General features: G+C 43.4%; 1 protein-coding gene across 6 annotated transcripts; it reads left to right on the top strand.

Annotated features, from left to right (window-relative positions):
• The first annotated feature begins 863 nt into the window (after window positions 1–863).
• On the top strand, window positions 864–22,936 carry HGS (hepatocyte growth factor-regulated tyrosine kinase substrate). 6 transcript variants are annotated; one of them, XM_063456224.1, is made up of 22 exons: window positions 864–974; window positions 5,724–5,808; window positions 8,844–8,919; window positions 9,136–9,228; window positions 12,236–12,353; window positions 12,679–12,731; window positions 12,842–12,910; window positions 13,096–13,220; window positions 13,493–13,571; window positions 15,988–16,044; window positions 16,361–16,459; window positions 17,624–17,719; window positions 18,135–18,173; window positions 18,268–18,414; window positions 18,766–18,979; window positions 19,363–19,535; window positions 19,737–19,877; window positions 19,978–20,155; window positions 20,244–20,371; window positions 20,599–20,709; window positions 21,027–21,122; window positions 21,459–22,936. In XM_063456224.1, exons 1-22 carry the CDS (start codon window positions 938–940, stop codon window positions 21,558–21,560), a joined length of 2,316 nt encoding a protein of 771 aa, XP_063312294.1. In that variant the 5' UTR covers window positions 864–937; the 3' UTR covers window positions 21,561–22,936. The 6 variants fall into 6 exon arrangements, with proteins under 6 accessions (XP_063312294.1, XP_063312295.1, XP_063312292.1 ...); XM_063456225.1 differs by having other exon boundaries at window positions 12,230–12,353; window positions 15,994–16,044; XM_063456222.1 differs by having other exon boundaries at window positions 12,230–12,353; window positions 18,769–18,979.
• The last annotated feature ends 2,205 nt before the right edge of the window (window positions 22,937–25,141 follow it).

Genomic DNA, 25,141 nt, shown 5'->3' with positions numbered 1-25,141 from the left:
AGGGGGAGGGGTAGAGATTGGGGTGAGCTCAGGGGCCCCTAGAAGTAGACAGGGGAGAGGGGTAGAGATTGAGGTGAGCTCAGGGGCCCCTAGAGGCAGACAGGGGGGGTAGAGATTGGGGTGAGCTCAGGGGCCCCTAGAGGCAGACAGGGGGGGAGGGGTAGAGATTGGGGTGAGCTCAGGGGCCCCTAGAAGCAGACAGGGGGGAGGGGTAGAGATTGGGGTGAGCTCAGGGGCCCCTAGAGGCAGACGGGGGGTAGAGATTGGGGTGAGCTCAGGAGCCCCTAGAAGCAGACGGCGGTAGAGATTGGGGTGAGCTCAGGGGCCCCTAAAGGCAGACGGGGGGGGGGGGTAGAGATTGGGGGTAAACTGAGGGGACCCTAGAGGTAGACAGGGGGGGAGGGGTAGAGATTGGGGTGACCTCAGGGGCCCCTAGAGGCAGACAGGGGGGGGGGGTAGAGATTGGGGTGAGCTCAGGGGCCCCTAGAGGCAGACAGGGGGGGAGGGGTAGAGATTGGGGTGACCTCAGGGGCCCCTAGAGGCAGACAGGGGGGGGTAGAGATTGGGGTGAGCTCAGGGGCCCCTAGAGGCAGACAGGGGGGGAGGGGTAGAGATTGGGGTGACCTCAGGGGCCCCTAGAGGCAGACAGGGGGGGGTAGAGATTGGGGTGACCTCAGGGGCCCCTAAAGGCAGACAGGGGGGGGCTATAGTGTCCCACACAATGAAGGGGGGGAAGAGGGTCCAGCTCCAAACGCTCTCTCTCCGTCTCCTTGGTAACCGTCATGCCCAGCGATTGGACGGACAAGCTACCAGCTGTGGCAACCTCTCACTTCCGGCCCCGCCCATCTCCCGTCGCCCCGCCCCCTCTGTCACACCGGAAGCGGAAGACGAGCTGTTGCTGTGTCGGTGTCTGTGTCACGGGTTATTCGGTACCGAGATGGGTCGCGGGGGCGGAACGTTTGAAAGGCTGCTGGGTAAGCGTGGGATCCGGGTCTGAGTCCTGCACCGGTCACGGCCAGCCTCGGGCTCTCCAGCTGGACTCACCCAGCCAAGGGCATCATGGGAAATGTAGTCCGCGACAGCTGGAGTGTCAGGGGCCAGCCCTGTGTGAGATACAGGGTCACATAATCCCCCAATAACTATACCAACCATCTATAGACCCCCAATAACTATACCGACCATCTATAGACCCCCAATAACTATACCAACCATCTATAGACCCCCAATAACTATACCGACCAACTATAGACCCCCAATAACTATACCAACCATCTATAGACCCCCAATAACTATACCGACCAACTATAGACCCCCAATAACTATACCGACCAACTATAGACCCCCAATAACTATACCAACCATCTATAGACCCCCAATAACTATACCAACCATCTATAGACCCCCAATAACTATACCGACCAACTATAGACCCCCAACAACTATACTAACCATCTATAGACCCCCAATAACTATACTAACCATTAATAAACCCCAATAACTATACTAACCATTAATAAACCCCAATAACTATACTAACCATTAATAAACCCCAATAACTATACTAACCATTAATAAACCCCAATAACTATACTAACCATTAATAAACCCCAATAACTATACTAACCATTAATAAACCCCAATAACTATACTAACCATTAATAAACCCCAATAACTATACTAACCATTAATAACCCCCCAATAACTATACCAACCATCTATAGACCCCCAATAACTATACCAACCATCTATAGACCCCCAATAACTATACCGACCAACTATAGACCCCCAATAACTATACCAACCATCTATAGACCCCCAATAACTATACCGACCAACTATAGACCCCCAACAACTATACTAACCATCTATAGACCCCCAATAACTATACTAACCATTAATAAACCCCAATAACTATACTAACCATTAATAAACCCCAATAACTATACTAACCATTAATAAACCCCAATAACTATACTAACCATTAATAAACCCCAATAACTATACTAACCATTAATAAACCCCAATAACTATACTAACCATTAATAACCCCCCAATAACTATACCAACCATCTATAGACCCCCAATAACTATACCAACCATCTATAGACCCCCAATAACTATACTAACCATTAATAAACCCCAATAACTATACTAACCATTAATAAACCCCCCAATAACTATACTAACCATTAATAAACCCCCCAATAACTATACTAACCATTAATAAACCCCAATAACTATACTAACCATTAATAAACCCCCCAATAACTATACTAACCATTAATAAACCCCCCAATAACTATACTAACCATTAATAAACCCCCAATAACTATACTAACCATTAATAAACCCCCCAATAACTATACTAACCATTAATAAACCCCCAATAACTATACTAACCATTAATAAACCCCCCAATAACTATACTAACCATTAATAAACCCCCCAATAACTATACTAACCATTAATAAACCCCCAATAACTATACTAACCATTAATAAACCCCAATAACTATACTAACCATTAATAAACCCCCAATAACTGTACCAACAATTAATAAACCCCCAATAACTATACTAACCATTAATAGACCCCAATAACTTTACTAACCATTAATAAATCCCCAATAACTATACTAACCATTAATAAACCCCCCAATAACTATATTAACCATTAATAAACCCCCCAATAACTATACTAACCATTAATAAACCCCCCAATAACTTTACTAACCATTAATAAACCCCAATAACTATACCAACCATTAATTAACTCCCAATAACTATACTAACTATGTTTAGACCCTAATAACTATACTAACCATTTAGAGACCCCCAATAACTATACTAACCATTTATAGACCCCCCAATATCATTATATACTAACCATGTATAGACCCCCCCAATATCACTAAATATATAGTAACTATGTATAGACTCCCCAATATCATTATATATAGTTATCGTTAAATCACTTTTGTTTCTTTTTTTTTTTTTATTCTTTTTTTTTGTCGTGCATGTACCAACAACAATTACACAGAGCCAAACCAGCGTCTGTGTGCATCTTACAGTATTTGACAATGTCATAGATTAATACAACACAGTTTTGAAGGTTGAAGAGTAAAAAAAATAAAACATAAAACACAATTCTGTTAGGTAACAGTGAGTTGGATGACACGTAGCGCTCCATACACAATCAAAATCGAATTCTGTGTTGATGAGTAATGGCAGCCTTGCTACTCACGTTGCATATTGATATAAAAAGAGGAACAATGACTGTGAGAGAAGCCCAGAAAAAAATCGGGGAAATAACGAAAACAGTACAATCATTGCGCCGGGCCATATTGTATATAGTTATATTGACATCACGTGCCAATCCCTGACATATGCCCAAGGTGTCCGCTGTCTAAAGTTAGGTACTTGCATGGCAGCTAGACCGTGATCCCAGTCTATGTGAGTGCCCAACTCGCTCACAGACTACATTGTTCATCCAACCGCATCTTCGTATCTACAGGAGGCGAAAAAGAAAACGCCACCTCCCATGGAGAAACCAGAGGGAGGGGAGTGAGAAAAAAGTAGGAACAAGAAAGGGATGAGACTGAGAAAAGTGAAAATCCAGAGCAAAGAGAGAGGAAAAAGGAGAAACAGCCGAAATATAGAAAGCAGAGTAGATGCGAGGAAAGAAAGGAAAGAGGGGGGGTGTCTCCGCAACAAGATAAGGTGCCGTCAAGCACTGCCCGAGCCCAGTAGACTATTGTCCCATGGCTCCCAAGTCTTTTGAAACAACGCTATTGTCCCCTGCACTCTAGCAGTTAAGTCATCCATTATTCTACATTTTCTAATCCTAGATATCACTCCGGAGAAGTCCGGGCCTTCCGGGGAAAGCCACGCGATCGCTATAGCACGGGGCGCACTTAGGGTTATCTTATGCACCAATTTTTTTGTTCCCTCCTGGTCCAACCATCGAGAGACCTATTTAGCAGGTATGCCCAGGGATCCATACCTAGGGGTCTGTTGAACGTCTGCCTCAGGAGGTCTTCTACTGACCTCCAGAAGCCGGTGAGGTTTGAGCATTCCCACCACATGTGGATATATGTGCCCCGGGAACCACAGCCCCGCCAGCAGTCATCATTATCTAATTTGTGCATGCAAAATAGTTTCACAGGCGTGGTATACCACCGAAGCATAGTTTTCCATGCTTGCTCTTGGAGATTGACACAAATCGAGACAGTGGTATTTGCCTCCCATATCTCCCTCCACTCCAATCCCTCCAAGACTTCACCGAGGTCCGTTTCCCATTGATCCGTGTAATTCAGATTTCCCCATTCTCCAGTTTCTGCGCTCAAGTGAGCGTACAGAAGCGTAATCATTCCCTTGGGGGCGGTCCCGTTGGAGCAAAGCCTTTCATAAAAGGTCAACTGACCCAGAGCAGATGTCTTAATGTGAGGTTTGCTAGCGAAGTCGCAAATCTGGACATAGCGGAAAAAATCCGCGGGGGTCAAATGGGCCCCTTGTTGTAGTTCCGCAAATTGAACTACCGAGCCATTTCGATACAGCTGATGTAGACGTTGCAGCCCAGTTCGTTCGATGTTACGAAAATCTCTGGGAGCCATGCCGGGGAGAAAGTCCCCATTCCTAAGGATTGGAGTCATTGGGGAGGGGGACGGTGCCAGTCTGTATTTGAGATGGCAAGCATCCCAAATCCGAATAGAATTGAGTATGGACGGGTATGTACTCCGTATCGCGGGCCTATGCCCCCTGGGAAATCACTTTTGTTTCTGTTTATGCCGCTCTGGCTGTGACTGACAGAGCCTGCATGAAACATTTAACTCCTGAAATGGAGAGCTGAGCTGAGCAGAGAGAGTGCAGGGGCATGATCTATACACCATAACTGCTTCACTAAGCTAAATGTGTTTTGGTAACGCTTCTAAAGTGGCATGACATATTATACCGGAAGGACGTCTGGGTATACTTTTATGACAACATATACCTGCTGACTTAGTCTGCATGTAATACTGTTCATAAACTGTGATAGCTGAATGATCACTAAATGTATGGACAAGTAGACATATTAGAAAGATCAGAGTATTCATAGATTACAACAGAACGCGTATGATTCTATACCTACAGTACAGAGATGTCTTTTTATATCTGAGCCATGGATAATGCTGTTATACCATAAAGGATTAAATATAAAAGCCCATTTTGGGTTGGCTGCTTTGATGTGCCTATAACCAGGACCTATAATGGAAGATATATTCAGCAAAACTGCACCAGACTCACTCCAGACTTGTTTTATGCAATTTTAATAGGAATCATTGCTTAGTCTGTTAGTTACATTAATGCACAAATATTCATGAGGTGCGAATGGACCAGTCCATTGTGTGAAACAGATTCCTGGGGTAATTTCTTAGATGGAAACCCAGAGAGGGGCTCGTTATGTGAAGAAGACTTCAGGGAGACGTGTTTGCACAGAGTCTGTTATTTGGGTTTGAGTTCAAATAAAGTTAAGGATTTGCTTCTATATGGGAGAATTGCAGATAGGTTTCTTCAACGAAGGAACTTTTGCAGGATCGGATGGCTGACATGAAAATTAAAATATATGGCAGTCTGGGATCAATACTGAACTAAAACACAGTGTGATTGTCCGCTTTATTTCATATCACACAAATCAGGCTGTTAGGAGATAGCATGATTTAATCAATTCTGTTTTCCTCTTTACAGATAAAGCCACCAGCCAGCTCTTGCTGGAGACTGATTGGGAGTCCATTCTGCAGATATGTGATATGATTCGTCAGGGAGACACCCAGTAAGTGTATCCCTGTTACCTACCTGCCAGAGTTTATTATTTCTCAGATTTTCATGCAGTTAAACAAGTAGTAGCTTTGGTGTTTATTCACAAAACCCTGGTTTGCAGCAAATTGAAATACAAATGGGCAAATTCAGGCCAGAATAGCCGAGCTGTGACTAGTGAAGGCAGATCATTTTTCTAGATCAGATAAAAATGTTCTTTAAATGTTGTCATTCCGATTTCAGTTCAGTGTTTGTGCATGAATCTCCATTGTGTTTCACACCATATTGTGTTTTCCTCAAATACATAGTTTTCTAGTACAGAAGTCCAACATCTGAATGTTAAAGCTTGATTTTAGGCACCTGGTCAACCTCTACCCCTACTAAAACTTAGTGTAAGAATACACCTGGCTAAATCTGCATTTTGGACAATGCCCAGAGACAAAAACAAACACTTGTAATAATCCCTGCTGCAGCCAGCTTTCTGCTGAGTATTTCTAATAGGAAACATGACGTAGCATGTTATTGTGTGTGCACATTGGAGCCGACTTTTCTTGTGCTTTTGGGACAGTACTGTAACGGAACCGCTGGCACCCCGACCGGGTACCCTCCGCTGACGGATGCTCCTAGTGCTTTCCGAGGACTCCAAGCACTCCACCAGTCACCATAACCACTGTAGACTCCCACGAACCGCCGCAGCTTGGTTGGGGTCTCGCCACGCTACCCACTCTGGACCAAAGACCAGGGTCTAGCTTCCAGTAGGTGGACCTCTCTGAATTCCAGAGGGCAGGAACAGGAACAAGCTCTTAGCAGAGCTCAGTGATCATACCCTGGGGAGTATAGTGATTATAGCAATCCCCAGAGTGTAGTTCTCCAATCCCCCAAACATGAGCTGAAACTTCATGAAGGTACAAGATGATATGAGGTGCTAGCACACCCAGTCTGGCTTTTATTACAATCTTTACCAATACAGGACCGCTCACAGGGAGGTATAAAATAACCAATAACATAATAGTACAACCCACAGTTTCCCTCCCCTCTGCTTGGGAGATAATTGAGTTTCTTACTGTATCTACTCAATTATCTCCCAGCTAAACTTAAACATTTTATACATTTTTATAACTTTATGATTTTGTATCACACAGGAATAACACTTATATTTTCATGAACCACATAACTTGAGGACAAACATATTAAAAATTCGTACCAATCGGTTCAGGGGTTCCAGAGATATGGAAAAAGTCTCTTTGGACCGACCACACGTCTGTTTGTATGCCCAAGATAGTTCCACAGATTTCAGGCTGTGTGGTCGGTCTATTCCTGCCTTGAAAATCGGTAAAGTCCCATCCGAAGGTGGCGTTCGAATAGTCGAACGCACTTCGACTTGTGTCAAAGTAAAACGCGGTTTAAACTTCCACGTTGGTCGTTAGTCGAGTGGCGGTCTATTTCACATGGAAATATGACAAAGTCCCATTCGAACGGGTGTTCGAATGTTGGAACGGGACTTAGTCTCCAGCTGCGGTGTCGAAGGGTAGGGAAAGGTACAGGTCACCGCTGACCGCGTTCGACTGCATTAAAATGGCCACCGCCACGTGTTCGAATGTCTAATGGTGGGCACTTTGGCGGCTTCGGCACTTCGACTGTATCCGAAGTGCAGTATCGAAGTACCAAACCGTTAAAGGGCCAGAAACCGTAGAATATAAGTCCATTATGCCCAAATATTGTACATGAAGGGCCAAATAACCCAGGGCCATAGTCAGCAGGTAGGAGGCGGGCAAACAGGCTTCTCCAATGCCCAGTGGCGAGGTTGGTTTCGTCACAAGTACTACTTGGAGGTCTGGCATGGAAAACATTCTGCGTTTAGTGCGAGCCTTACTATGCTCACTGAAACCTCGGGTGCCTGTTGCCACCAGGTCTTTTGCAGTCACTAGCAGGTTTTTCAAAACCTGCCTTTTCAGAAATCTGATTGCAGCCATTGACAGCTTCTTTATTCTGCCCCATTTAGGTAGTGTAATCACTGTTCCTTCAACTTTAAACTTGCAAACTATGCTTCCAACAGTGTCTCCAGGAGCATTCAGTGCCGTAGCTTTCTTTTTGTATCCTGTTTCTTATTTGTGAAGACAATGAGCTCTTCTCTTTGTGGACTTTGTGGACCATTCTTTTGACTCAGCCCTATTTCTAACATGCAGTTAAACATGACATTCAACAAACCCCTAGCCAGTTCATGTATTTCAAGTGCTCCAGCTCAAGCACACAACACCTACAACACCTATTTCGCATATTTGTGCTGTTGTGAGGGATTCTATTCACGGGGTTGAATAATTTTGAGACTGGATAAGTCATTATAAGTTGCATTTTCTGTTGAATTTGAGGAAACCACTTAAAGCTTTTGATTTGCGTCGAGCTATTTCAATTGCTTTTGTTTGATTTGTTCATTGCAAACAGCTGAAAGTCTGTAAATTTTGACAATAAACCTGATTTTCAATGGGGGGTCGAAATCATATGAATTACAACTCTATATCATGTCAACTTAACTGAGATGACATGCTTGATTTACCTCACTAATATAGAGGAGACCGTAATTGAAATAGCATATTAATAAATAGTCAAAAAGTTCACATCATGTATTTTAAGAATACTAGAATGATTTTCGGGCAGTAGGTAGTGGATTCGAACATATTGTATTCTATATGTTTATATGGGCTAGTTTGCAGCTCTATTAAGGTCATTTTGTAGATGTAAGACACATAACAAATAAAAAAAACACATGGTTATCTACTACAGTGATAATTCAAAGTGAATTTCAAATTTAAGGTCAAAATGGAAAAAATGTGGCTGTTTTTTTTAATCTGGCTACTCTGTACTTAAATTTGGAATTCACTTTGAATTATCACTTTAGTAACTAACTCAGTCAGTATTACAAATTCTATGAAGTGACAGCTTTCCGTTGGTGGTTTCTTGTTATTAGGATTAGAGGTAATCTTCAATTAGCCTTCCCCCTTTGTCTCTAGTTCTGTCTGTTGGTGAAGACTCACCCCACATTTCTTATTTTAGAGCTAAATATGCAATGAATGCCATCAAGAAGAAGGTCAATGACAAGAATCCACACGTGGCTCTATTTGCTCTCGAGGTGAGGTATCTCTGTGGAATAAGGCCAAACCTAGGAACATGTACCACGTACAGTATATATTTATATACCTTTCAGGAAGCCTTGTCCTTTCTATGTTTCTTTGATAACATCATATCTAGTGCCTGTTTATGTTTAGAGCTCGGTAAACATTAAGAAAACGGTGTTCCCATAATATCCAGACAAGTGGTAGATCTCACCGCTTTGTGTTCCGTACAGGTTCTGGAGTCTGTGGTGAAAAACTGCGGCCAGACTGTGCACGATGAGGTGGCGAACAAGCAGACCATGGAGGAACTGAAAGAACTACAGAAGGTAATGGACCCAGGGTCATCAGATGAGGGAAAGGCCCACCCTGGCGGGCCAGACCTTAACAAAGTCATTTTCGTTTACTGTAATGAAACCTAATGAAATTATACCATTTTAACTTTTTTTTAATTATTTTTAAAAACTTTTTAATTCTATTAATTTAAATGTTAATAAATGAGACCCAGAACATCATCCAAATTCCCCAGCTGTCTGTCACCAGCCCTGTACCTCGATTGTTTGTATGACAGAGACAAAGTAAAGATACCTAGAGCGAGATCTAAAAATAGAAGCACATTTCTAAAAATGACTAAAGCTTAATTTTCATGAGCTAATTTGAAATAGAGAAGACGTCTACAGTAAAAGTATGAAACAATGCACCTCCCGTGGCTGTGACTGACACAGCCTCCATGAAAAAATTGTTTTATTTTCAATCAGATCTCAAAGCAGAACATCATACCAAAGTGGCGTAGTAGTGGTTATGGTGCCAGGTGTGTTCTTTAACCCCTTAAGGAGTAAGACTTTTTTGTGATGTTACACAATTGTGACCAAGGCCTTTTTGTCGCTTTTGCCATGTGTTTATTCTACCATAATTTCTCGCTTTCTGTTTAGGTGCACCCATATATATTATATATAATTTTTTAAGGAAAAATAGGGCTTTCTATTCATTACACAATATTAAATAGGAATAAATGATTAAAAAAAAAATTTTCTTCTTCTCAGTTTTACTTTTAACGGAACAGTATAGGGTCAGAAACATAAACATGTATTCCTAATCCTATTGTGTTAAAAACACTATCTAGCCCCCCTGCCCGCCCATCCCCCTTACCCCTGTAAATATAATAAAATCTTACCTTTATTCCAGACTGCTGCTGGCTTTCACCCTGATCTGCCTGCTTGGCTGGCATCATCAGAAGTGGTGATCGCAGACAATCACAATTCTTTCCCATAGGATTAGCTGAGACTGTCAAGGAGGCAGATCAGGGGCAGATCCAGCACAAGCCAGACACAGCTCTGGCCAATCAGCATCTCCTCATATAGATTCATTGAATCAATGCATCTTTAGGAGGAAAGCTCAGTGTCTCAATGCAGAGGGTGGAGACACTGAATGTCAGTCACACTGTGCAGCACTGCCCCAGGAAGCACCTCTAGTTGCCATCTGAGGAGTGCCCAGTGGAGTTATCACTAGGCTGTAAAGTAAACACTGCATTTTCTCTGAAACAAACAGTGTTTACAGCAAAAAGCCTGAAGGGACTGATTCTACTCACCAGAACAAATACAAGAAGCTGTAGTTGTTCTGGTGACTATAGTGTCCCTTTAATAATTTCGTCACACCAATTGCAAATTAAGAAAAATAACTCAAACTAGATTTACTAATTAGTCCTGATTGTTAAATTCCCAATATATGTAGGATTTTAATACATTTTTAGACGTTGTAAAACAACTATTGCAAGAAGTGAGAGGCTGGATTAACCCATTTATAAACATAGCAGTTTCTCTGAAACTGCTATGTTTATAGAAACAAGGGTTAATCCTAGCTGGACCTGGCACCCAGGTCAAATAAGTAAAACTATTTTGTGGGTTTTATTCCACACTATTTATTTTGGAAACATTTATATACCATGTCCCACTACTGCAAACATCCCATATTTTGTATTCTGCTACTGTTCTCAAGTACAGTGATACCCCACATGTATACCTTCTCCTCTAATCTAACCCATAATTCCTGTCGTAATTGTACCACTAAGCTCACTTCTCAAGGGAGAGGGATTCCCAGCTCACACAGTACATAGGGCTCTGTCTGATTGCAGCATGAGCAATGATTTAAAGGGCTATGAGCAACGCTTTGAGCGCTGGTCATATCTCTGTCAGTGTGGGGACACTTACTCTGGCCCCAACTGACAGAGAGGACCCCCAGATATCTAAAAATACCTGGGGTTTTCCTTTTTTTTCCTGAAGGGCAGACTCAGAAATACTGCGACTGAGAGAGATTTAAAGGACTATGAGCTGCGCTTACTCTGGGTTCTGCTCATAGCTGTCCTGTCAGTCTGGGGCCACTAACTGCATCCCCAGCTGACAGAGGAGACCCTGGAGCTCCTTGACAACAGCAAGATGTAACCACTGCAGGTAGCTTTTACTGATGGTCTAAGCCGTCCCTGGGCATTAAAGCCCTGCACTGTATGACACCAGAGACCGCCATGTGGTCTTTAAGTGGATAAAGATAATATAACTGGGGCATCTATCAAATCTGAAATAGAGAGCTAAAATGCCATACCTCAGCCAGGTGAGAGCATACTCTTAATCTCCCTTGGCTACAGCTAAGCAGAATAAATCTGTATGAAACCCTCATATGATATCAGTGACACACTCTCCCCCAGCCTGACAGTGTGCATTTAAAACAAGGGCGACAGTGTACCATTAATGTGTGCACCAAAACCCACCCCCACCACAGTGACGTGTATCTCCCTGCTACCGTGCCACCACTACTCCTCCAAGTAGTGTGTATTGTATGCATCAAAAGCCAACGTCTCCTCCTAAGCCCCCAAAGAAAATCTGTCGTCCCCCCCCACAGTATGCTTTGACGACCCCACCCGCAAGTGTGAGTATTTTCTGGTTGTTTTGTTTATTCTTGCTTGGGGCTCTATACTTGGATGGAAATTCCCTGCAGAGAGCAGAATGGTGAGTCATGTGACCATGTTTCACAGCTTCCTGATTAGTCAGGTGAGCCGGTGTGTCATTGAGCTCAGATCATGATAGTGTCACATTTAACATACAGAGATTAGGCTTCGTGTTTATGCGAGATCCACTCCTTTTCTTGTTTTACAAGCTGCTAGGCAGTTTTCTCGCTCACTTGAGAGCTGAGCCTACTTCTAATCTCAGTGCTCTCTTTGCTTTGTGTAACCAAGTCATTCTCTAGGAGCCTCACATAAAGATCTCTGTACCTTCATAACCATTACTAGTACGCGATCCTGGGCCATGTTCATGTGACAAGTGTTAATGTTCTCTTCAGCGACAGGTGGAGCCCAACGTACGAAACAAGATCCTTTACCTGATCCAGGCGTGGGCCCATGCCTTTCGTAACGAGCCAAAGTATAAGGTTGTGCAAGATACATACCAAATCATGAAAGTGGAGGGTAAGTTGTGGGGCAATATTTATAGTATTATACTGTATTTCCATAGGATAACAGCCTATAGCTATCGTATGACAGTCTGGCAGAGGCTCATGGTAACTGCAGTACCACAGTTGTGCTGAAGTGTGTGGTTTGCAGTGTGTGGCTAATTGAAACGTGTGTGAAACACATCACACAGAGAGAGAGAGATACAGAGTAGTTGAAACATTGAGACCAGCTTACTGAGGTCAAAATGCTTGTGTCTTGTGTTTTTTCCTGTCTTATGTTAATTATAGTACCGAAATAGGTTTAACCCCATAATTATTCTAAAAAACTTTTTTTATTCCAGGTCATAACTTCCCTGAGTTTAAGGAGAGCGATGCCATGTTTGCCGCAGAGCGGGTGAGTTTGGCAAATTTGGACACGTGTGCCTCCTACTAATTTTTTCTAAATATATTGCCTTCTTTTGCCATGCCGAGCATAAAGAAAATATGAATGCTCATATTTTGCAGGCTCCTGAGTGGGTGGATGCTGAGGAGTGCCACCGTTGTCGGGTGCAGTTTGGGGTAATGACCCGAAAGGTCAGTGTTAGGTGCTTTTCTCTGCAAGAACGTGGACATTTTATGCATTTTATGTATATCCATAGCTTCCCATTTCTTTTCATACTCAACTTAAACTTCCCTTGCCTTCTACATTACTTTGTTTGCTTACCCCTTTGTGTTTCTCAGTTTCTTCCCTGTCTTACGTGTTCTCCCTTTCTTTGCAGCACCATTGCCGTGCTTGTGGGCAGATCTTCTGTGGGAAATGTTCTTCCAAATACTCTACCATCCCGAAGTTTGGAATTGAGAAGGAGGTTCGAGTTTGTGAGCCTTGCTTCGAGCAGCTCAACAAGTAAGTGAGGGAAGAAAGGAGGCTGAATGTAAGTTATCTCAACAGAGTAGCTAACCCTTCACACGTCTTCACAGAGAGTTTTTCCTTCCTCTGTGCTAATTTGTAACTTGAGCTGCACTGTTCATGTTTTTCACTTTCTTCACACCATGAGTTTTTATCCTGTCCATCTCCTCCACCTGTTACCCGTCCAGATATTGTATTACCCATCATGCCATGTTCATAGATTTGCACCTTTCTCATGCAGACATATTGATGTGTTTCTTTCATTCCAGGAAAGGTGAGGGCAAATCCACATCAAGTGGAGAGTTGCCCCCCGAGTATCTTACCAGCCCTCTATCTCAGCAATCACAGGTGAGTTCCCAAGTCTTCTCTGCTCCTGTTGATATGCATCCATTGTGTCCATATTAAATCCTGATACTTGATTACCCTGCCTGTGTTGAGGTGTCCTGGTCCATCCCCAGAGTGTTGGTCATTGTGTATGTATCGTAAATGTTTGTGTGCCACTTCTGTGTGTTTGCTGGAGAGCTGAATATGAGGACCTGTCAGTATGTTCATGTCTGTGCTCCATGGAGTTGTGCAATTTCTTATTTTGTTGTGCGTTCCCACCTAGTTCTGCTTTATTTGTCTGGTCTGTTTTCCTTTACCAGAACAAGTACAAACAAAGTCACCAATACCTAGAGTAGAAAAATACACCACCTCCTTGTGAAGTTGTTAGATATTTAAAACTAACAAGAGCCTTTTGAAACATCTGGAAATAACATTAGAAAGTGATGGTGGTCTAAGGAAATATTCCCTTTCTCACAGATTTGTTTAACTTTAAGCATTTATTGTCTTTTATGCATTTTGTGCCGGGAAGGCAGTGGGTCTTGTTGTCAATGAAGTCACCGGGTCTAGTTGTCCATGATGGCACTGGGTCTAGTTTTCCATGAAGGCACCGGGTCTAGTTGTCCATGAAGGCACCGGGTCTAGTTGTCCATGAAGGCACCGGGCCTAGTTGTCCATGATGGCACCGGGTCTAGTTGTCCATGATGGCACCGGGTCTAGTTGTCCATGATGGCACCGGGTCTAGTTGTCCATGAAGGCACCGGGTCTAGTTGTCCATGAAGGCACCGGGTCTAGTTGTCCATGAAGGCACCGGGTCTAGTTGTCCATGAAGGCACCGGGTCTAGTTGTCCATGAAGGCACCGGGTCTAGTTGTCCATGAAGGCACCGGGTCTAGTTGTCCATGAAGGCACCGGGTCTAGTTGTCCATGATTGCACCGGGTCTAGTTGTCCATGATTGCACCGGGTCTAGTTGTCCATGAAGGCACCGGGTCTAGTTGTCCATGAAGGCACCGGGTCTAGTTGTCCATGAAGGCACCGGGTCTAGTTGTCCATGAAGGCACCGGGTCTAGTTGTCCATGAAGGCACCGGGTCTAGTTGTCCATGAAGGCACCGGGTCTAGTTGTCCATGAAGGCACCGGGTCTAGTTGTCCATGAAGGCACCGGGTCTAGTTGTCCATGAAGGCACCGGGTCTAGTTGTCCATGAAGGCACCGGGTCTAGTTGTCCATGAAGGCACCGGGTCTAGTTGTCCATGAAGGCACCGGGTCTAGTTGTCCATGAAGGCACCGGGTCTAGTTGTCCATGAAGGCACCGAGTCTAGTAGTCCTTGAAGGCACCGAGTCTAGTAGTCCTTGAAGGCACCGGGTCTAGTTGTCCATGAAGGCACCGGGTCTAGTTGTCCATGAAGGCACAGGGTCTCATTGTCCTTGAGGGCACCAGATCTAGTTGTCCTTGAGGGCACCGGGTCTAGTTGTCCTTGAGGGCACCGGGTCTAGTTGTCCTTGAGGGCAGTGGGTCTAGTTGTCCTTGAGGGCAGCGGGTCTAGATGTCCTTGAGGGCACTGGGTCTAGTTGTCCTTGAGGGCATCGGGTCTAGTTGTCCTTGAGGGCATCTGGTCTAGTTGTCCTTGAGGGCATCGGGTCTAGTTGTCCTTGAGGGCATCGGGTCTAGTTGTCTTTGCGGGCACCGGGTCTAGTTGTCTTTGCGGGCACCGGGTCTAGTTGTCTTTGAGGGCACCGGGTCTAGTTGTCTTTGAGGGCACCGGGTCTAGTTGTCTTTGAGGGCACCGGGTCTAGTTGTCTTTGAGGGCACCGGGTCTAGTTGTCTTTGAGGGCACCGGGTCTAGTTGTCTTTGAGGGCACCGGGTCTAGTTGTCTTTGAGGGCACCGGGTCTAGTTGTCTTTGAGGGCACCGGGTCTAGTTGTCTTTGAGGGCACCGGGTCTAGTTGTCTTTGAGGGCACCGGGTCTAGTTTTCCGTGAGAGCAGTGGGTCTAGTTGTCTTTGAGGGCACCGGGTCTAGTTGTCTCTGAGGGCACTGGGTCTTGTTGTCTCTGAGGGCACTGGGTCTTGTTGTCTCTGAGGGCACCGGGTCTAGTTGTCTTTGAGGGCACCGGGTCTAGTTGTCTTTGAGGGCACCGGGTCTAGTTGTCTTTGAGGGCACCGGGTCTAGTTGTCTTTGAGGGCACCGGGTCTAGTTGTCTTTGAGGGCACCGGGTCTAGTTGTCTTTGAGGGCACCAGGTCTAGTTGTCTTTGAGAGCAGTGGGTCTAGTTGTCTTTGAGGGCTCCGGGTCTAGTTTTTCCGTGAGAGCAGTGGGTCTAGTGTTCCGTGGTTCCCCAAGATATTAGTCCCTCTCTGATTGACCTCTAGTCTCCTCTGCTCGTCCGGCTCCTCTCATATTATTATTCTTTCCCTTCTTGTCTTTGTTTAATTGTTAATTTAAGACACAGGTGGGGCAGGAGGAGCCGGGAGCGGCAGGGACAGAGACTTCCAACAGAAAGGTGAGCATGGCAGCAGTTAGATTACACGCTGTAAAATGTTTAGGAGGCTGCACCACACCAAATCAACAAACAGTAATTCATCTCAGCTGAGAAGATTGATCGCACCCAATCAACACACTTCAAATCCAAAACAAAAATTCCTCTACAATTGCTGTTGGTGCTTTAGTTTAATAGTACCAGCTTGAGTTATTTTCCTGTCTCCCCCACTCCCTAACTTGTGTCTAATCTTTCCTTAGTTTAGGGCATTGTTTTTATTATTTACTGGCTATTCTTTCCTTTCCACGTGCTTCACCTTGGTACCTGTCTCCAACTGTAGATGCCCCCCAAGCGTGATGAGGCAGCCCTGCAGGAGGAGGAGGAGCTGCAGCTAGCAATCGCCCTGTCTCAGTCTGAGGCCGAGGAAAAAGAGCGGATGGTGAGTTGGTAGCCCAATTATTAGAGCCAGTATTCGGCATATTTGTGATAATCGGTCTTGTAATTTACTGATAACTTGCTCACTTCTCTGTCACCGCACGCCGTCTTCCGCATTTGGAAACTCCAGGCACTAGCCAATGAGGTGCCACGTCGCAACCTCACATCTCCCCTGCCTGTGAGTTCCCACATGCAGAGCTCATCTGAAGACGGGGAGGTGCTGACTGAGAGTGATATGAGTGCGATTGCTGTCAGCATGTTTATTTAATGCCAGATTTGTGTAAAAAATTATCGGCTGTGGAAAAATATTGGTGAATTACTAGTGAGTTAATAAATTCAGAATTTAAACCACTTCAATTGAATTTTTGCTTCCTATCCTACCAATCCTGGTCAATGATTAACCCCTTAAGGACACATGACGTGTGTGACATGTCATGATTCCATTTTATTCCAGAAGTGTGGTCCTTAAGGGGTTAAAGGGAGACTCATACCACCAAAACAACTTTAGCTTAATGAAGCTGTTTTGTTGTACAGATCCTACCTCTGCAGTCTCACTGCTCGATTTTCTGCCATTTAGGCGTCAAATCACTTTGTTTATGCAGCCCCAGTCACACCTCCTGTTTCAGTGACACACATTCACACATTCTCCAGAAAGAAAAGGGGTTTTATTTTCACCCAGATCTTACTTTAAACCCACACGAGATGCTCCTGAAAGCTAATAACAGGCAAGCTAAAATATTTTGACTCCTTTTCAGGAAATCGTAGGGAGGCTGTGTGAGTCTCAGCCAGGGGAGGTGTGGCTAAGGCTGCATAAACAAAGTGATTTAACTCCTGAATGAGAATAGTGCAGTAAGATCTATACTCAAAAACTATTTAAGCTATAGTTGTTTCGTTGTGTAGTGTGTTCCTTTAATGATCAGATAGGAAGCATGCATCTAAATGTAATGCAAATCATTGTTTTTATGTAATGGTATTTAAATGACATGATTATACAGTATTTGCACAGCACACCTAGTTCTTATAACAGTAACCATTAAAATCCTGCATTTCAGTGTATGCTTGTTTATTGGATACATGCAAAATAGGGATTATTCAACAAATGTTAGTGATGCTTCCTCAACGCTTCAAAGGTTTAAACATCTTGTGTTACTTTGTTTCTTCATTACAGAAGCAAAAGACCACCTATGGCATGTACCCAAAGACTGATCCTACGCCCGTTACCTCGTCTGCCCCTCCAGCCAGCACACTGTACTCCACTGTTGCAGTGAGTATCTGTACAATTAGACACTGATGAAAGACTCCCCCTCCACCCCCATTTATTTGAATCATTTTCTTAAACACACGTTCATAGCCTCTTAACCCCTTTCTTCTGCCCCCGTGTAAATATGCTGAGCAGCTACTTGGAAGGGTAAACAGATGCGGTGTGATAAAGGGTATGAGGACAGCAATATGGTAGGGGTGTGATGGTGGAAGAGGGTGTGGTACAGGGCAGTTACATGGAAGGGGTGTGGGCAGTATAACTGCACCATGGAGATGGTGTGGGAAGGAGAATTAGATTGTCTAAATGGAAGGGAAGAAGCGTTGCTCCAAGTAAAAGTGTGTTGAGGAAGGGAGGCTCATAGGATGCTTAATCTCAATAAATATATATATATAATGTATATTGTTTTTTATCTCTCTAGAACTCATCTGCCCCTCTTGCTGAGGAAATCGACCCAGAGGTAAAACAAACAGAAAATTGAAACAGACCATTTCATGTTTGCTCTCCTTGTTTTTTCATCCTGACTCTATTTCTCTGTCTCCCCTTTCCCAAAGCTTGCTCGTTACCTCAATCGTAACTACTGGGAGAAGAAGCAAGAGGAGGTGAGAAAAAGCCCCACTCCATCCGCACCCATTCCAATGGCAGAGCCGGTGGTCCAGGCGAGTGAGGTGCCTCCAGTGAGCATGGTGAATGTGATGGAGGTAAGAGCAGGCCAGGCTGAGCTATTAATGCTATGTCAATTGTAATATAGCTATCTTTATTCTTTTCACCATTTAGTGTATATTACGGGGACATAAAATCCCTTTTATGTTGCACATCTGTTTAATCTTTAAAGGGGATTATAACTATTTTTAAATGTATTCACTAGAGAGGCTGAATGTCTGCTGAATTTTGGGAATGTAGGCCCAAGGAATTATATCATGAATACAGTGCGTGGATTTTCACTACTAAATCAGGGGCTGTGTATACTTATTTTTAATGTTCCAAGGAATTAGTGTGATATTTTCCGTGTACCAACTGAGCCAGGACTGACCTCTGTCCCTCTCCTCCAGCAGCAGTACCAGAATGGGGAATCTGAGGAGAACCACGAACAATTCCTGAAAGCCCTGCAGAATGCTGTCACCACCTTCGTCAACCGAATGAAGAGCAACCATATGCGTGGCAGGAGTATCACCAACGACTCTGCCGTTCTTTCCCTCTTCCAGTCCATAAACAACATGCACCCACAGCTACTGGAGCTGCTCAATCAGCTAGACGAGAGGCGCTGTGAGTGTTGTGATGGGACTTGTAGATCGTGGGGTGAGGGGGCGAGCATTGGGTTGGAAATGGTATCTACCGCTCCGAACGTGGTGTGGGTGATTCTGTTATTCATTATGTGCCAATGGACACCTTTTTATATACAGCTTTATATACCCAGAGGCATTTAGGTCAAGTGGACTCTTTCCTCCATTTCAAGATTGCTAATAATAAGGTTTGATATTTGCCGAAATGATTATTATTGGCAATCATGAAAAGGAATTACTGGGAATTACCGATTGTAAAGGGAGAGTGACCATAAAATGACTTTATAATGTGCGGGTGGCGGCAACAATGTGTGTACCATGTGTTATGTGAGTGAGATGGAATAAAATACTGGCTTCTCCAAACAGTGTACTACGAAGGACTGCAGGACAAGTTGGCCCAGATCAGGGATGCAAGGGGTGCACTAAACGCACTCCGTGAGGAGCACCGCGAGAAGCTACGCCGTGCCGCGGAGGAGGCAGAGAGACAGCGGCAAATCCAGCTGGCACAGAAACTGGAGATAATGAGGCAAAAGAAGCAGGTATTCTGTTATAGGGGCTTTGTTGATGTCTATGTGGACACTATTTGTATCTAACAGAATACTGACTTTGTTTTGCTTCTATAACTGTCAATGATCTGATTTCAGGTCGTTCCTTGAATTGTTTGGGATTATTTTGCTCCGTCTAGTCACAGAACCTTATTTGTAAGCTTTCTTTATCTGATGAAAAGTTTTATGTTCCAGGAATACCTAGAAATGCAACGGCAGCTCGCCATCCAACGACTGCAGGAGCAAGAGAAGGAAAGACAGCTTCGGTTGGAGCAACACAAACAGACCATCCAAATGAGGGCTCAGATGCCAGCTTTCTCATTGCCTTATGCTCAGGTACTGCAGTCTTTTCATAAGACACAAATCGTGCCGACTTGTCTTAGGCCCAGGTCTTACTATCGGCAAGCTCTCAATAACTTCTGTACTTTTTTTGCAGCTACAGTCACTGCCAGCATCAGGAGGAGTCATGTACCAGCCCTCTGGGCCAAATGCTTACCCTGGCACATTCAGTCCATCAGGCTCTGTAGAGGGGTCCCCAATGCATGGTGTGTATATGAATCAGCCAGGTCAGGCAACCTCTGCTCCTTACCCACCCATGCAGGTGCCGGGCACAGGTGAGGGTCGCTTCATTACTATGATTTGAGATTTTGTACATTCAGATGGCTCACGGTCTATATTTTAAACTTCTCGTGGCTCCCCCAGATCCCAACATGGTGAATGCCTACATGTATCCAGGTGGCTCTGCGCCCTCAGCTCAGCAAGGGCAACCAGTGCCAACCACCAACCCAACATATACCTCTTACCAACCTACACCTACCCAGCCTTACCAGGTAAGACCAAGAAAAGGAGGAGCTTCACTGACCCAAGACCTTGTCTGTTTGACCCTTGACTAGAGGAAATGTGGTACTTTGTATTTATTTACTTCTTTAATGTTTCAAATTTTAAACAACTGATCAGTACATTGCAGGGATCCTATATCTGTAAGAAAATGTAATAGATAAGACGTTTGAGATCCCAGTGGAGGTGACCGTTTGAATAACTTGGTTTCTATTCACAGAATGTGGCTTCACAGAGCCTTCCTCCAATGTCCCAGAATCCTCCAGCAGGCGGCATGGGTTACATGCCCACTCAGAACGTTCCAATGGGTTACCAGCCGTACAATATGCAGGTAAATCTGTCTTAAGTAACAGAAAGGAGTTAGGTCCATCTTCATTCTGATATTGCCAGTGCTGCTATTTTGTGTTTGTTTTAGAGGATAAACTGGTAGAAGAACAAATTCCTCCATTTTATTTTTATTTTTTTAATGGAATGACTTGATCTGAAACCATTCATAATGATTACTTGTACACTGCATTTACTCCTTATTTGATAGCTAATTTTCATTTTTCAGTCTTTCTGGGATGTGAATGTTTTAGCTCACTCAGTCAAGTCTTCATTATAGAATGTGAATCTAAGTGTGGCTTTATCTCACTCTCTTTTCTACAGAACCTCATGACCACTCTCCCTGGTCAGGATCCAGCTCTGAGCAACATGCCCTCTCAGCAGCCTTTCCTTGGAGGACAGCAACCTATGTACCAGCCAGTAAGTGCAGGATAGAGGGTTTGTGTAGAAATAGAGCTTTAGGAGGAGTGCAGAGTGTTTGGGGCAATAGAATGTTTACGAATCTGGTGTAGTGTGTCCAATGTACATAATATGGCACGCTTTGTGTGTTGGTTTAGTATCTTGTTGCAATCTGTGTACCTGGCTTATGGATGCTTTGTTTGCTTTGTGGTCTGTAGCACTAGTAGCTAACTTTAGAAGTAAATAAAAAATCTGTACATTAAGAAGTAGTTCTCATCAGTTAGTTGAGGTGGAGGGAGGCTTAGCTGTTACTGATGGGTCTGATTAATGAATGTTGAGCCCATTCTTTTCTTCCAGATGCCAGTAGGAGCTGGTCAACAGCAACCTCAACAGCAGCAACCAGCACATGGCCAGCAGGGGCCGGGGGGCAGCGAAGCCCAGCTCATCTCATTTGACTGATCCTTGAAGCCATCTTTCTCTGTTCCTTTAAACATGTCCGATTTAGCTATCCTTGTATGCTGCCTCTCCTGCCCCCAGTGTGTTTAGCATGTAGCCCGCTGCAGTAAAACACTACATTAATGTAATTGCCATTTCCAGTGTCTCACACTATGACCGCAAGCTTCCTTCCTCCGATATAATATCACCAGATCCCAGAGGAGCACTCTACGTTAACCAGAGGCTTACTCTCTCTGTAACACCTGATTCTCACATCTTGTTTGTCTTTAAAATAGCTTGTATTTATACAGAGTACCCCTAGTCCACGCGAGCAATCTCTGTAAAAAGACCCATGTCGAATGCATGCTCCTGCTGTCGTGGAACGACTTACCATTGCCTCCCAACAAGAAGCCAGTTTATCATTTTAATAGTGATAATAGTACCCACAATTTGAGTTATGCCTCTAGAGAACATTAGCTGCTCCTTTTTTTTTTTTTTTTTCTACTAATCATAGAGAGTGAAACTGTTTGTTACCAGCTATGAAGTGGTTTGCCATCCACAGGAAATGGCAACAGAGAAATGTGAAGCTGTCTGTGTATCTTAACTCCTAACTGTAATAGGGGATCATAAAGCTAAGTATCCATTAACTACAATCTCCAAGATGTATTTTCATTACGATATTAAAGAAACACTTTGTAGAATGCCCTCCCCACCTCCCTGTAAGGAATCAAACTGATTTAATTTATTACCTGTGGCACGCCAGGCACTGCTCTCCGCCTTCACTACTTCCTATGGAGAGATACAAGCTCTGTCTGAGCTAAGCCCAGCGATGCCGTCTCGGTTTCATTGCTTGAAGTGTGCCTTTCAAAGCTAAAGCTATTTATCCTGTAAGTGTTCAGTAACTCATGTTTAGTTCCAGGGACTCTGCTTTTCTGCTGTATCAGATGTGTTATATCTGCATTGATGTTTGTAATATGACTTACATAGGGAATAAAAAAAAAAAAACTTTGCATATGTAGTCGATAAAGCAGAATATTTAATAGGACACCTATCGACATACTACCAAAATGAGCAAGTAAGGAAGGAGGGCAATTGATTGAGAAATTGAATACTTCTACCCCTTGATATCAGAATGACATATTGCATACAATAAAACAGACTAATGATTTTACATACCGGTGTGGTGGTGATCGCCAGAAAAGGGCCCCCAATTTACAAAACCTTTATTTCTTTACAAACTAGCATTTCCTGGCACAATGTATAGATCACGGGAATTAGAATGCCGACTTCCTAGCTCTCAGAGACTTTCATTTTCCCGAACCAGGAAATTTTCTGGGTTTGTGTCAAAGATAAATGGAAAATAAAGTTTAACAAAACAGCTGAAGATTTTATAATGTGAGCTCAGAATTATACTAGTGAAAACCAGGAAATTATACTAGTATACACATAATGGGCAGAATATGCCTCTTTAAAATATATATAATACTATAGAAATCGTGCTATTATTCCTTTTATATGTATGACACTTTCAATGGTAGGAGTTAATCTGATGTTTTTTTTTTAATGCTGTTGCAGTAACGGTGAAACTGTGATTTAAGCAAGGGGTACATTTAAACATAATCCCACAGACTCATTCCATCCCAGCTGCCCTCTTGTGTTCTTTAAAGCTTATTGTGATTGTGAAACACACCAGGTTACAGAAAGCTATCTTACGATGGGTGTTTCACACGTTTCTGTTGTATTTGTATTAACCTCCTGGTTTAGTGACTTGTTAGTTATCAATATAATAAACATTTATCAGAACAAGATCCCCTTGTGTTTTTCAAATCTGGCTGGTCTGTTCTATTGGTTCCGCTTACAATCCATCTGTCAATAAGGGCTGACATCTTCTTCAAGACTGTGTCATGCTGACACATAGGACAAAGCTCTATGGCAGGGATTTTCAACCAGTAGCACACCAGCTGAAACTACAAGTCCAAAGATGCTCTGCAAGCCTATCAAAGCAACAGGCGATTTTTAGTTCCACAACAGCTAGATAGTGACCAGTTTTATTGTGAAATACTCAAGTGACTGATTATGTCCATACATACAGAGATTTTGTTTCCTATAAATTGGTCAAATTTGGACCTATCTGCAGGCATGTCCTGTTGGTTTTCTTTAAGAACTTTATTTCGAAATCGTTCTTGATAAAGAGTTGCCAACATTCCAGAATCCATTGATAGTAGCACCACATGGGTGGCAGTAATACGCCATATAGTATTACACATGGCTGAGAGCCCACACATTGCTTTTTATGTAATGTTGCCTTGCAGTGGTAGGCAGTTGATGGTGTGAATGAGTGATCCAAGCAGAACGAAGACTGTGTGATGAGTGTGGGAATTAGGGCAGACTGCGTGATGAGTGTGTACATTGAAAGGAATATTAGAGAAATATGGTACATAAATTGACAAGAGAGAGGAGGTTAAGATGACATGAGGTGGTGAAGAAAAGGACAGTAATTCGATAAGATGGGATCAAAACGGAGGAGCGTAAGGCGAGATGATTTGGGATAAAGTAAATTAAAGGAGGGGAGGCAAATTCTTTATAATGTTATATCAGGGGTGTTCATAATTATCTGTAATTGATAGGTTGCTCTCCGAAGGTTATGCTTTTGGGTTGGGATAGTACTGTCCAGTTGAATTTGTATAAAAAGTCATGTTCATTCTGTAATTTATTTAGAACGCAGTAATGTTTTGGTTCGTTCAATAAACCAGGGAATATGGAGAACTGGAATTTTCAGTTAAAGGAACACTACAGTCACCTAAATTACTTTAGCTAAATAAAGCAGTTTTAGTGTATAGATCATTCCCCTGCCATTTCACTGCTCAATTCACTGTCATTTAGGAGTTAAATCACTTTGTTTCTGTTTATGCAGCCCTAGCCACACCTCCCCTGGCTATGATTGACAGAGCCTGCATGAAAACAAAACTGTTTTCACTTTCAAACAGATGTAATGTACCTTAAATAATTGTATCTCAATCTCTAAATTGAACTTTAATCACATACAGGAGGCTCTTGCAGGGTCTAGCAAGCTATTAACATAGCAGGGGATAAGACAATCTTAATTAAACAGAACTTGCAATAAAGAAAGCTCTCTTTACAGGAAGTGTTTATGGAAGGCTGTGCAAGTCACATGTAGGGAGGTGTGACTAGGGTTCATAAACAAAGGGATTTAACTCCTAAATGGCAGAGGATTGAGCAGTGAGGCTGCAGGGGCATGATCTATACACCAAAACTGCTTCATTAAGCTAAAGTTGTTCAGGTGACTATAGTGTCCCTTTAAGTTGTATAATAGCTGATTTGGAGAATGTTTCTACTGAACAGTTAAGTCCTGGAACTTGCAATGCCATAGGCAATTTTATAACATGACAGGAGGCTTCCTATTTTGCATTAACTCTCTTTACTAAACTCCACAGCAGTAAAGAAAAAACGTAAAGTAACAAGTAAATCACTGAGCAGCACAGTATATAAGGGTCATACAGTCTGCATAACTTCCTCTTTCTTTACTGCTCCATCGCAGACAGGTCAGAATATTTGCTCCTCTGGAGCTCTTATATTTATATTTA

The sequence above is a fragment of the Pelobates fuscus genome, chromosome 5 (genome assembly GCF_036172605.1).
Source record: "Pelobates fuscus isolate aPelFus1 chromosome 5, aPelFus1.pri, whole genome shotgun sequence".
In the NCBI taxonomy this organism is placed as follows: domain Eukaryota; kingdom Metazoa; phylum Chordata; class Amphibia; order Anura; family Pelobatidae; genus Pelobates; species Pelobates fuscus.
Note: the sequence above shows the minus strand (reverse complement) of the source record. Positions and strands in the feature narration are given on the sequence as shown.